Genomic DNA, 14,778 nt, shown 5'->3' on the forward strand with positions numbered 1-14,778 from the left:
ATCAAAAAGAGTCACACTTGGTCCGCCATATTATTTTGAGAATATATATATATAGGCCTAGAATTATATATATAGGCCTATGCCTATATCATTTTTTATTCTATTATTTAATTTTTTACTTTACAATATCAGTTACATTTACAGTCAGATAATGTGCCATCATTATAGCTATAATGTGTCCCAAGTAGAGAATCTCTCCCCACCTGAAGGAATGCTTAGTGCACTTATATCCACGTTGAGAGTGATTGCTGCTTAAGCAGCGGAACGGGCCCCGCTGTCACACAGCCGACTGCTTGCTGTGTGCACAGACTGCGCCGTCAGCGCTTCAATTACGCTTTCCACCTTTGACAGGGTGCACGGGACACTGTAGGGGGTCATCAGAGAGTCTCTACGGGGGGGATTTGCCAAAAATTGCAGATTTATAAGCTCACAAAGTGTCGCGCGGCAATGCCATAACCCATTTAGGCCTGACGTCGAAATAAATAAATAAATCTTCTAAATCCGGACAGTTTTCTGAAATACCTAGGGCATATGTTTCTATATCAGTGGTGCTCAATATATTATGTCAAGGACCCCAAAAATGATATGAAATTGGACGCTGACCCCCAACTGAAAATATGTTGTTCCAGGAACCCCCCAGAAGCAAAGATTCGAGTTAAAAACGTTCGCTGTGAAAAAATATATTTGTGCCACATTTTCACGATTTAAAAAATAGCAGACCTACAAGTTCATAGCGCGGCACTCGGTGCCGCGCTATGAGCTTGTTGATCTGCTATTTTTCAATAGCTGAAGTATAAAATAATGCTTAAAACACCAAAAGGGGTTCCCGTCGAGAATGGGTTAAGACATTTCCCCCGGTACTCTAAAAGACTCTACTGCGTCTTTCAAAGCATCCGGGGGGTGGATCGTCGTGAAGGATTATATTCTATGAATTTTTTCAAAGGTTAGTGAAAACGCTCTGAATTACTTGGCAAGGGCTTAGACCTGAGCTCGACTCTCCAAAATGTCTACTAAAATCATGACATGTCAGTGGTTCTCAAACTATTTCACCTCAAGGACCCCCTAGAATGTATTTGGCCTCCGACCCCCATCTCAAAATATGTTGTTCCAGGGACCCCTCAGAAGCAAAGATTTGAGTTAAAAACGTTCGCTCTGAAAGAATATATATTCCAAATGTGCGCCACATTTTCACGATTTATTTTCTACAAGCTCATAGCATGGCACTCAGTGCTGCGCTATGAGTTTGTAGATCTGCTATTTTTCAATAGCTAAAGTATAACATAATGCTTAAAGCACCAAAAGGGGTCCCCGTCCTGAATGGGTTAAGTCATTGACTGCCAGAGTTAAAACATTGTCTAAAAGCTGCACTTGCCAGTGATTAAGAGCCTTTTCACTATAACCTTTGAAAACAACGGCGATAACCAATTCCATATATTGTTTTGGACAGTTGAATGTGGCTCTTTTTCACCTCAAACCCCCAGAACGCAGAGGGAAATTACATTTCTCCTTCAGCAAGTCCTTTAGCACAAGTGGGGTCCGGGACCCCTAGGGGTACTTGAGGGAGTTCCAGGGGGTCCCTAGCTAAATTAGAGATGGGTATGAACCAAATGGACCCTGAGTCTGTAACTCAGAGAGCGTACAAATGGAACCAAATGGACCCTTCCATGTGTACACTGTCTGGGTTAAATTAACAGTGATTTTACAATATAAATTGGGGGTCCCAGAGATAGAAATGTCATTAAATGGAGGTCCGTAGACTAATGTATGTCAAACTGGGAATTGAGAATCTCTGCTAGAGCCATAAAGATCTTCTCTTATGGGGGTCCCTGGTGTATATTCAAATGGGGGTCCGTGGGCTAATGAGTGTCCTTGACATGTAAACGTTTGGGAACCACTGCTTTAGCATTATCCTAAACTAGCTGGAACATGTGATCATGTGATTTATGGGTGTATATACACTTCAGATCGGTCCTGATCAGATCCTGCCTGATGGCAATGGGGCTCTTCAGGAGCCCGACCCCCATAGAGTTATATATAAACTATAGACTCATTCATTAATCTCAATGGAAGTTGCTCAGTGGCGTTTGAAGCACCCGGAAGTCTGCCTGAAGTACCTCTGTGGGTCTCAGCTTTGAGGTCAACTGGGTAGAGTTGTGAGCAGACGCACTAGAAGACGATAGAAGCATGCGCAGTATAGGCAGTAGCGTTTTAAATGTGGAAGTATCGCATTCTCCGATTTAACCATGTGGTATCTGGTGGGAGAGCCCCGGAGAAAGTTGTGACACGGCACGGCGGCAGATGAGATGATGTTCCGATGTTGTTTATTTCAGAGGACACAGCACAGCAAAGCAGATCGGCACCTCCGACGGCCTTACGCCGTCGGGTAGAATGACCCACTTACATTCAATGTGAAAAGAGGGAAGCACGCACAACTCCACTGTCACATTCTCTTGGAACATTTTACCGGGTAATTCTATTTAATGGGTTTAGCTGGTCGTTGTTTGTATCAACCCGGACAGGGGAGGATGTCGCACTGTCGGACAGTATAAATGTGACACTTTGCCTTGTTTACAACATTTTCAACGCTGACAACGGCCCTTGGCCGAAACGCGTTTGTTGTGTTGCTGCTTGCAGCTTACCTTTCCCTGTTAAAAATGAAACAATAAAGTGCCTTAAAGGACTCCGTGAGTGCTGGTATTCTCCTTCTTCCACTTACATTCAATGTCATGGAATTAAGTACAGTTTCACAAACAGAGGTGAGAATATAGGCGTGTTCACTGCTTCTCTGAAGACGAGATGCTTACCCATTGATCAACCATTTGCTCCAACAGTGGCCACTTTGAACCACTGTTTAGCATGTAATTGTCCTTGGGTGTGACTCAGGAGTATAAACAAACCATCCCCAGGTGGGACTTTGGATAACAGTAGAACAAAGACAGACCTTGGAGACGAACTGACTTGCATAATTAAGTCAGCCAGCTATAGTCTTGCTTCTACGGGCCGACGGCGTGGAACAAACTCCCACTGTACCTTCGACAGGCAGCCTCTGTAGACATTTTTAAAACGCAGCTCAAGACCCACTTCTACACTCTTGCTTTTAATTGATCTATTTTTTGTTATTCATGTCCTCACTGTATTGCATTACTGCTCTTGTTTTTTAATGTTTATGCCTTGCTTTTCTTTTCTTTTTTTTCTCCATTGCTCTGTAAAGCACTTTGAGCTGCATTTCATGTCATGAAAGGTGCTATACAAATAAAGTTTTATTATTATTATTATTATTATAGTCAGACCTATAATAAACAGTTCAAGAACATGAAATATTGTATAGAAATATGGAATCCCAGATATCACAACCACCAGGCGACGGCCACTTCACTGCTCTACCGTGGGTCCGGGGTAGATAACAGTATAGGGCCATCCTGGTGGTCCCTGCTGCTTTGGCGGTGTCAGGGTTTGCGGGGTGGGGGGGTGACCTGAACAGAGAGCATGAGTGAGACATGGGAGGAGGAAGAGTCCTTTTAAAGGGACTCTGTCAATCAGCTCAGCTGATCTGATTGGAGCAGGACCAACGAGGTGATTGAGGTGACATGTGAGGAATGCAATGTGTTGAACTTGAGTCGTTAAAACTCACTTTCGGTGTGTCAGTGTGCATCTGTGCGCGTACTATTGTGTGAGTTGTCCTGATATTATGTTAACCCATTTTGGGCGGGAACCCCTTGGTGTAAACGTTATAATTTAGCTATTGAAAAATAGCAGATCTACAAGCTCATAGCGCGCCACCGAGTGGCGCGCTACGAGCTTGTAGGTCTGTCAGGTCTAAATGGGTTAATTGAGTTGCAGGTGTGTGCTGCAATCAGCTGCAAGTGTCAAAAATAAAAGGGTGTGCGACCCATTACCTTTATCTCCATTATATGATTTGAACTTTTTTTTTAACGCACCATAAGTCAGTCAGAGCGCGGGACCGGCGGTCACAAAAATTAACCTTTATTTTGTTGTTCTTCAGGGAGTTTGGATGGAGGGATCCGGAGCTACCAGAGGTGATCCAGATGTTGCAGCATCAGTTTCCATCCGTGCAGTCCAACGCAGCGGCCTACCTGCAGCACCTGTGCTTCGGAGACAACAAGATCAAAGCTGAGGTACAAATTTTGATTTTAGTTTTTAGTCGTAGTCTCTTGAATAGTTTTCATTTAGTTTTAATAACATTTTAGTCACCTGGAATGTCTTAGTCTAGTTTTAGTCGACTAAATATAAGATTTTAGTCTACAGTTGATTTAGTCGACTAAAATGTGTTTTGACGGTTGCCTTGATGCCGACTGATTTTACACATGCTGAAAATAGCAGATCTACAACGCATTGTGAGCTTGTAGAACTAATTGTAAAAACTAATTGTAAAATGAGTAGTCCCTTGCTAACATTTTAGTCTAGTTTTCATTTGTTGACGAAATCGTCAGTATATTTAGTGTTAGTTGTAGTCATCATAGCTTAGTTTCTATTTAGTTTCCATTTCGTTTTCGTCAGTGGAAAAAGGTAGTCGACGGACATTTTTCGTAGTACGAAATCAACACTGCCTCAAAGTATATAGTAGAATTCGAGAAATGATATGTAGCTTGCGGAGTTAGTTCAGTCAGATATATGTGACTACATTTGATCGAGAGACTGCCATTGGATTTTTTTGAATTTTCGTTTTTTCATGTCATATGAAAGCAGGGAATCGTAGCTTCAAATTGCTATTGGTTGTTCAGTTTGACCCACCAGTTTTGGAGATATGGCTTATAGAAAAATGTCTTGCAGGAGTAGTGGAAAAAAGACCAAGCAGAGAAAATGGACTTCTAAGCTTTAGTTCAGTGATCTGTGAATTTAGGGGGCGCTGTTTTCCCTTCATTCCTCCATCAACCAGCAGTACTGCCATGTCTGCTTATACTCGAGGGCAAGGGCTCTAGACTGCGACCTATTAGGTCGCATACAGTATGCTACTTAATTTCTTAACCCGTTTTGAGCGGGAACCCCTTTTGGTGTTACCGTACATACATTATGTTATAATTTAGCTATTGAAAAATAGCAGATCTACAAGCTCATAGCGCGGCACCGAGTGGCGCGCTATGAACTTGTAGGTCTGCTATTTTTGAAAAATCCTTAAAATGTGCCTCAAATCTTTCAGAAAATTGTCATGATTTAGAAGATTTTTTTAAAATGGGTTAAGGTGCGAATTATTAATTTAAACAAGGTCACACCGGTGTGACTTGCGGGAGGATGAGTGGGGTTGAGAGTGTGCACCGTGATCATTTCCTTCACTGACGGCACCCCCACCCCACACACATACGCTGTCTGACAGTTGCGTTCGCCAGTTGCGTGGGCTGGTTATGGCTGCTCCACGGAAGCCAGCCCATCACAGATATGGAACTGTCAGTGTGAAGAGAGGCGCGGAAGTGTTAAGGAGCTGCTGGTGTGAAGAAGATCTGAGTTTTGTCCCTTTACCCTGTAGCAGTAGCATAGCGTGAGCCGCGAGTCCGCAGTGCTTCCCTGTTCCATTGATAAAAACATTGGACGTTCGCCTGACGTTAATCCAGTGTCGACCGAGCCCCTGTTGTAGAACGGCCGCTGCCAATACACTCACAAACACACACACGCATGCCATAGCGCACGCACGCACGCACGCACAAAACTGATGTTCTGTGTGTGGAGTATTGCTTTTATTGACTTTGAGTGACTTTGTGTTGGGTTGAAATCATTTACAGTCTACCATATGTATATATTTTGACTGAGTTAAACCAGGTAGGTTGCTGTTTTTTACACGGTGGCCTTATAGGTCCTGGCAGAACAGCAAACGTTTTAAGGAAGGAGGAGAGACCCGCACACTGCCACTTGCTGGTTCAAGAAGTTTATTTTAAGAGTCGTAGCAACGTTTCGGCCTTTCGGCCTTCTTCAGGCATAGTTTGAGAATAGGCTGACATTCATTAAATACACAACAGTAGGTTTAGACAACCAATCAAATTGTATAATAGTACTCATTCATCAGATGGCAGCTGTGAAGAACCCAGTCATGTGACTTAAAGGTGCAGTACTTCTGTATAACATTCCTAGTATATTATTGAAAGTCACCAATTACAACAATAGAGGGTATGCGTGTGACATCATCATCAAACCAGGAAGTTATGCAGGAACGCCTACTGAGTGGCAAAAAACTATTTTCTGGCCTTGACAGCCCATACATCCAAACAGAAAAGTCTTATCTGATTGTATTAAACAACATTAAACAATGTTAAACTCACTTTGCCTGTTGCTTTGCCACTCGATTTGCCACTCGATGTGCCATTCACTTTAAGCATGCGCATACTCTCTATACAGGGAATAATATCAAAGTCATGCCATAATACATAAGGAAATCAACATACATCCTTGTCATGGAAATCTCTGAGCACCACCGAGCATAGAAACATAACAGAATATAATCGGCCTCAACCGAAGCGTTGCTGGGGAAACCGCGCGTTCAACACGCTCGAGTTGTTGTTGTGAATTTTTATGGCAATCAGTGGAGTTCACAAAAGTGTCAGGAAACTTGACATCGCGGCATTTTCATGAAGTTGATGACGAACTCGCGCGCGGGAAAGCATCCTCCTGTGACTTATTTGCCTTCCATCCAATCATAACGTGGAGTGGCAATAAAGCTGAATTAGTCACAAAGTCAAGAGCTCGTCTCTCTCCAAAGCAATTTGGGAAAGAAGGACCCACTGGAGCGCACTAATAAGCCCTTTAAACCGTTCCGGACGGGAACCCCTTTTTGGTGTTTATAGCATTATGTTATGCTTTAGCTATTGGAAAATAGCAGATCTACAAGCTCGTAGCGCGGCACCGAGTGCCGCGCTACGAGCTTGTAGGTCTGCTATTTTTGAAAAATCGTGAAAATGTGTCGCAGATCTTTGAATATATATTCGTTCACAGCAAATGTTTTTTTTTACTCAAATACTTGCTTCTGGGGAGGGGGGTCCCTGGACAACATATTTTCAGATGGGGGGGTCAATTACATATATTTTTGGGGGTCTTTGACATGAAAATGTTTTGAGAACCACTGACACAGAAACATGGGTTTTTCAGAAAACTGTCATGACTTGGAAGACATTTGTAGAATCTGGTCTCAGGTCTAAATGGGTTAATCCGTTTAGGACGGGAACGCACGACGTGTCGCCTCACATAGCTTTTAACCACTTTTAACCATTATTTTAAACTCAACATTATTTCAAACTCTACCGCGCTACAAGCTCGTAGTGCGGCTGCACAGGAGTTCCGTGCTATACGAGCTTGTATAGATCTGCTGTTTTTTAAATTCTTTGAATATAATATTCATTCACAGTGAACGTTTTTAGCGTATGTCTTTGCCTCTATAGGCGTTGCCCTGGAACAACAAAATATCAGATGGGGGGTTGACAGCCAATTACATATATTTGTTGGGGTCTATAGTTTGAGAGCCACTGACAGAAACAGAAAACTGTCATGATTTAGAAGACATTTTGTGGAATCTGGTCTCAGTCCAAAATGGGTTAATAAGCTGTGTGCTGTTCGCACACTCCTGCATTAACGCATAAACACACACACTCACTCTCACCGTCACTCACTCAATATATTACATTCTCTCTCTCTCTCCCTCTCTCTCTCTCTCTCTGTCTCTCTCTCTCTCTCTCTGTCTCTCTCTCTCTCTCTCTCTCTCTCTGTCTCTCTGTCTCTCTCTCTCTCTCTCTCTCTCTGTCTCTGTCTCACCGTCATTCACTGTCACTCTATATTACATTCTCTCTCTCTCTGTCTCTCTCTCTCTCTCTCTGTCTCTCTCTCTCTCTCTCTGTCTCTCTCTCTCTCTCTCTGTCTCTGTCTCACCGTCATTCACTGTCACTCTATATTACATTCTCTCTCTCTCTCTCTCTCTCTCTCTCTCTCTCTCTCTCTCTCTCTCTCTCTCTCTCTCTCTCTCCTCCATTTTGGCTTCAGAATCCATTCACCAGCAGACTGTGTTTTGGCTGTAAATCAATTAATTTCACGCGAACCCGTCAGTCAATAATGTGCACACGCAGGCCTGCAGCCCCCCATGTATTGAAAAGTGACACTGCATTGCTATACGCACACGCACGGACGCACACATGCATGCACGCGGGTACACAGACACTAGTTTGTGTTCAATCTTATGTACAGGTACATACAGTACGAGTCAAACGTATTGTTGTCCTTCAGACAATGAAATGAAAGAAGAAGAAGAGAACATGAGTATGGTCATGCGGGAATGATAAATGTTGAAAATGTATACATGTTGATACATGAGGGCCATAGTCTCTTGAATAGTTTTCATTTCGTTTTTTAGTCACATTTTAATGTGTTCTACAACACTCTACAAGCTTGTGCAGCTTGTGTAGATCAGCTATTTTCAGCATGCAACCAAGTGTAAAACGACTAATACTGGATATATTTTCCACTAGTCACCATAGCTTAGTTTTAATTTAGTTTCCATTTAGTTTTCGTCAGTGAAAAAAGGTAGTCGACGAACATTTTTTGTCATATTTGTCTACGAAATCAACACTGGTTTTGCCATAGTGGCTCTGAGACCGCATAGCCGCTTTCCATGCGGCGGGCGGTATCTGTGTGTGTGTGTGTGTGTGTGTGTGCGTGCGTGCGTGCGTGCGTGTGCGTGCGTGCGTGCGTGCGTGCGTGCGCGCGTGTGCGTGCGTACCGCTTGTACTATAAATCGTAAATCCCTTGTCACAGCTGCTACTCAAGTGAAATCTCACTCTCCTGCTTTACATAATTTGCCCACACTGCCAAGACTCCGTGAGTCAGACTTCTCCCCCAAAAAAATTGTTTGTGTTAACGTCATGTTGAACACAAACACCGGATGTTTGTCCCAGAATTGGGACACCAGGGGGGTCCATGATGATTGTGACTAAGTATGAGCCATGTGTGACTGTGTGGTCTTTCTATAGAGCGCCAAAGTCCTGACGTCACTCGCTCATCCCCTGGTTCCTCCAAGGGGTTCGCAGAGGTTTTTCTCTATGGAGAATAACATCGGGGTCATCTTAAAATATTCTCATATGAGAATTGTGGTCCGAATCAAACTGTCTCTGCGATATTGTTGGGGAGGTGTCTCTGTATAGCTTATAAGAGTCAGTAACTCATATTTCATAGTCTGTTTCCAGCGAACTAATTCGACAGCGGTGGCGTTTTCTCTCAGTCAGTTAATTCTTCACATCCAGGTGTGAAACGCCGGGGATGATATGTTTATTTTCCACACACAGTTCTTATATGAGGTGATCTAAATGACCCCTATGGGGATTATAATACATAGTCTGGATTTTCGGTGGTTAGGTGACCACCGAACATGACGTCACGAGCCGCGGTGAAGAGCAAACCACCGCCACCGCCCCAGCCCTTCTCTCTGTTTTTACTCACCACCGCTCCACGTTATTTCAGCTCCGGTGGTCAGCTCACCACCGGAGCTGTGGTCACCTCACCACCGAAAATCCAGACTATGAATGAGCCTTTAGTGCCCTCTAGCAGATATAAAACTGCATCCCGCTCTTTCTGACTGGTGAAACGGGAGCTAAAAGGATGGGATCCATATTCCACAGACGGGTGGTCAGTGGATTGTTAATTGGTTATCGACAAGTCAATCCATTATCTTTATCAGCCTGTTATTCACCCATTAGCCTAACCTTCTCCAGCCCGCGATCGTTTGTTCATTCTTCATATATTTACTCTCAGTAAAGATATCCATTAAGCTATTACAATCCATTATCAATGACTATTTATCCACTAAAACCCTATAAACGTTGTTGTATGTCAATAGCGAAAATAGCAGATCTGCGAGATCAGGACTTGTCGATTATTTGTGTTGTTTTTGAGCATGTTGAACCCCATCAACTTGCTCGGCTGTTTTCATATTAATATAATATTCATATATGATGTGGTATTATGTGTCCCTACTGTGACATTCCCATGAATAGCATTTTGCTATAGGGTTCATGTGGTTAAATATATACAGTAGCTTACTTCTGTGGTTTTGTATAAATCCTTAATTGTCTCATCACACATTTCATGAAAGCATAAAGGTTACAGCCTCAATCTGTGATTTCTTCAACGGTCTGGCTGGATCTCACGTGAAATATGTAACCGATTCTATACATAACTACGGGGAAGTGATAATATCTGCCGTCAGATGCCACCAACCGAGTGCAATGTGTAACTAGGCTCCACAAAGCCTTGATTCCATCTGCTCAGTATAGAGGCCTTGGAGGGATTTTGGGGCGGAAAACAATTTGCTTTTATCCAAGCGAGAAAACTAAGTACCTATTTAAGGCAGCTACACACAGTAGTACAAAAAGTGTACAGTGAGTACAAAAATATTTTTTATTTTTGAGTTGGGACTCCAAGGCCACCATACGCTTCGCTTTTCGTTCATGCGTGCGCGGTCCATTCACTTCCTAGCTCAACGCGGCAGAAATAATGCCTCGTCTCTCCTAATCTAGGGAGCTCTCCGTGCTTTTGATCTGATGGATATACTAAACTCTTCATTTCTGACTTCTCAACTGCCCTCTCGTTCAAAAATATGAACGCGAGGGATCATCAGCGACTTTTATCGGATTCTTAGCGAGGTATAAGCAAGCAAAAAAAAATCTGTTTTTTTCCGGAACAGAAGGGGGGGGGGGGGGGGGGGCTTTAAAAGCGGCGGCCATGTCTTCCCAGAGCTTCTATTTTGAAGGAAACCTCGGCGCTGATTGTGTTAATATGCGATCGATCACCGACAAAGAACCGCACACTGCAAGATATTTCACGGGACTCATCACCGAGAATATAGCCCTGCATCGGGAGCAATGCCCGATCTTGCTAGAGGCCAAAAAGGTTCGCAAAACAGCAGCATCGGGTCAAATGTGTGTCGTAGCCGTTTTAGCGGAGGTGGATCTGCATGGATTCAGGTTTCCATCCCCTCTAATCCACATGGCATTTAACCTGTTTTGGGCGGGAACCCCTTTTGGTGTTAGCATTATGTTATGCTTTAGCTATTGAAAAATAGCAGATCTACAAGCTCAAAGCGCTACGAGCTTGTAGGTCTGCTATTTTTGAAAAATCTAAAACGACTGACATAGAAACATAGCTTTTTGCCTTTTTCAGAAAACTGTCAGGATGTAGAATACATTTTTAGAATCTGATCTCAGGTAAAATGGGTTAAATCAAGATAAGATAAGATATAGGGTGACATGAGATGAGATAAACCTTTATTGATCCCCGGAGGAACATTCAGGTGTCAAATCGTCCGGCAACATAGCAGAGGACAATGTGACAATATTTACTTAAACATTTTAACAATGCAACTATTGAGCGTGAGTCCCTGGCAGGCAGACAGACAGCCTGATGAATGGAGAGATGATATCCAACCCCTCGTCCGTGTCTCTCTCTCTCTCTCTCTCTCTCTCTCTCCAACATAGCAGATGGGGGTCGGTCTGCTGCTCAGATTGTTGTTGACACGCACGCACGCACGCACGCACGCACGCACGCACGCACGCACGCACAAACTTACCGGGTCTAAATTAGGTTCAGTGGTGTCAGTAATGGGTTTCAGGTGGTATCATCAGAATGGTCAATAACAATGGATCCATCTCAAGCTAATCCTCTCTCTCTCTCTCTCTCTCTGTCTCTCTCTCTGTCTCTGTCTATCTCTCTGTCTCTCTCTCTCTCTCTGTCTCTCTCTCTGTCTCTCTCTCTGTCTCTCTGTCTCTCTCTCTCTCTCTCTCTGTCTCTCTCGGTCTATCTCTCTGTCTCTCTCTGTCTCTCTCTCTCTCTCTCTGTCTCTCTCTCTCTCTCTCTCTCTCTCTCTCTCTCTCTCTCTCTCTCTCTCTCTGCCAGTGTCTAGTTTAATCACCTCTGATATCTCTGCTGTTGGGAAGAAGCCACTTAACTCCAAAATGTTCATGTTTTTCAGTATAAAAAAAAATACCTTTTTTCAGGAAATGAAGAAAACCTTATTATTTTGAAAACAAAGCAACGTTGGCGTTGTGAGTTGTGACTTTAGAAATCGTCAATTACTTCGATGAGAAGGAGAGAGAGGTGGTGGAGGTTTTAGCAGACAGTTTGAGGGTCCAATGGAGTTCAGAACAACATATTTTCAGAAGGGGGTCGGCGGCCAATTACAGATAATTCTGTGGGTCCTTGACATGAAAAAGGTTGAGCAGCACTGACAAATAGGTTTTTAGGAAAACTGTTAGAAGCCATTTATTTAGAATTTAGAATTTATTTAGAATCGTCCTCAGGTCTAAATGGGTTCAAACTGTTTCTCATTTTGCTGGGGACCCCCTGGGACCCTTTCAAGGACCCCCAGGGGCTCCCCGGACCCCACTATGAGAACCACTGCATGTATTATGAATGGTTATGTCTGTCGCTGTACTTGCTTCATTAGTATGCGTACTGTACACACAGCCAACTTCTGCCAATGCTGCCACTCTCTGATTATGCTAATTAGTCCCGAGTTGTTAATTTTTACATATTTGCAATCGGTCAGCTGTGGAGAAAGCTTCAAAATAAACACAGCGCAGTGAGCGCACACACGCCCACGCACGCACGCATACACACGCTGATGCACGCACGCATGGCGCACGCACGCACACACGCACAGGGCATCTCCAACTAACTTCGGAAGCTTATATACGGATGAAAGGTATAGCGAATATTATAATATAGCATGTACGTTCACTGCACAGGTCCAGAGATCGTGTGTACCGATTTTTGTGAGATATCAAAAAAATATGTAACGTTTTTAACTCAAATCTTTGCCTCTGGGAGGTCACTGGAACAACATATTTTCACTCAGATGGGGTCGGCGGCCAATTATGTATATTTTTGGGAGTCCTTGACAAACACCCGCACACTGTCTTCAAATGCAGTGACCAACTTTTATTTATAGGGAAACAGCAACGTTTCGGCCTATGCGGCCTTCATCAGGCTATCTTTAAAGATGAAGGCCGAAACGTTGCTGTTTCCCTATAAATAAAAGTTGGTCACTGCATTTGAAGACAGTGTGCAGGTGTTTGTTCCTTTTTCAATTTTGGTCACCGTACCCTCTCCTACGCACCTGTCGCCTGTAGGTATGCAAAAGCCTTGCTTTTCAGGGAGTCCTTGACATGAAATTGTTTGAGAACGACTGACACAGAAACCTAGGTTTTTCAGAATATTGTCTATTTAGTTTTTTTAGAATTGCCCTCAGGTCTAAATTGGTTAAGGACATCACCAGTATGATGGCCTCGATTCATTATCACCGTATTAGGTGATAAGCTGTCACCTAAAAAGGTAAATACTGTAGCTTATCACCTAAAACTGGAGCATGTCCTTTCCCGCGGCTCCCTGCACCGCCCACCGCTAACCGCTGCCAGGACAATGCTACTGTCTGTCGCCACGGGGTAGTAATAACCGTGGCCGGCGCGGAACGGCGGGAGACAAAAAAAAATCAATCTAAGCTCTAATCTTCTTTGACGTGGAAGAGAGAAACCCTGGCAGAGGTCTTGTAGCTATAGCTACGAGGCATCGCTAAGTAATGATGCTGCTGCTGCTGCGGCGGCGGCTCTTTGCGAAATGGCAGATTAAACCGCTCAGGGCGGGAACCCCTTTTGGTGTTTTTTTAAGCATTATGTTATGCTTTAGCTATTGAAAAATAGCAGATATAGCTACGAGCTTGTAGATCTGCTATTTTTTAAAAATTGTGAAAATGTGGCGCAAATCTTTGAATATATATTGTTTCACAGCGAGCGTGTTTAACTCAAATCTTTAACTCAATCTGCTTCTGGGAGGTCCCTGGAACAACATATTTGCAGATGGGGGTCGGCCGCCAAATACTGTACATATAATTTTTGGGGTCCTTGACATGAAATATTGAGAAACACTGATATAGAAACATGGGTATTTCAGAAAACCGTCAGGATTTAGAAGACTTTTTTTTAAAAATGTCGACGTCAGGTCTTAATGGGTTAAGCTGTGACAGGATTACAAAGAAGGAGTGGAGAGGAAGGGGAAAATGAGATGATAACGGGGTGGAGAGGAGAGGTGGAGAGAAGATAGGGTGCAAGATAGGGAGCCAAGCAGAACATATATACTTTTATGAAGCAATAGTTTAACTGCTACTTAGGTTAGCCTTGGACCATATATATATATATATATATATATCCTTATATACAATTGAAAACATGTCCCCAAAAGCACGCACAGGAACAAAAGGCACCAGCTACTACGTCACTGACACGCTGCAACACGCTGCAACACACACTGCAACAACACACTAACACGACACAGTCTTACCCTCCGCGTCGATCCACGGCTATCTCCTCATGTCGCGCCGCACGCCCACAGTCAACAACACCCGCGTAAAAACTGTCATTGCACTGCCACTACAGCCGCCTCCCGTCCACACTCACAAACAACATCAATATCAATAATAAACACAAACACGCCACAAGCACCGACACCCCCGCCTAATTTGTTGCCAGGTCTATGAAAACAAGCCCAGAAAAAATGCCATTCAACACGCTACTTACAACTCGCTTACAATTCGCGGACCTGGCAACACTGCATCCTGTTTTCCCATTGGCTACGGTTGCTACAACACGCATTTGCACTGCATCTTGGGAGCAACACAGCTTAATGTAGGGGTCACCGATTGCTGTGCTACATCCCCCTCATGTCCTCACCACCCCGTTCGGCTACACCACACACACTCACCTACACAATTCTCCACATGCAACACAGGGCCCTTATTGGCTA

General features: G+C 43.6%; 1 protein-coding gene across 1 annotated transcript in view; it reads left to right on the forward strand.

The window, feature by feature from the left end:
• The window catches only part of LOC306913334 (catenin delta-2-like), a gene marked incomplete at its 3' end in the record, with an annotated part of 786,501 nt that overhangs the window by 538,592 nt on the left and 233,131 nt on the right, over positions 1 to 14,778 (forward strand). The window contains exon 13 of the mRNA XM_079489921.1: positions 4,004 to 4,136. Within this exon, the coding sequence (XP_079346047.1) occupies positions 4,004 to 4,136 (133 nt within the window). The remainder of the gene's footprint in view (positions 1 to 4,003; positions 4,137 to 14,778) is intronic.

The sequence above is a fragment of the Electrona antarctica genome, assembly GCF_951216825.1.
Source record: "Electrona antarctica genome assembly, chromosome: 20".
NCBI classification, from domain to species: Eukaryota; Metazoa; Chordata; class Actinopteri; order Myctophiformes; family Myctophidae; genus Electrona; species Electrona antarctica.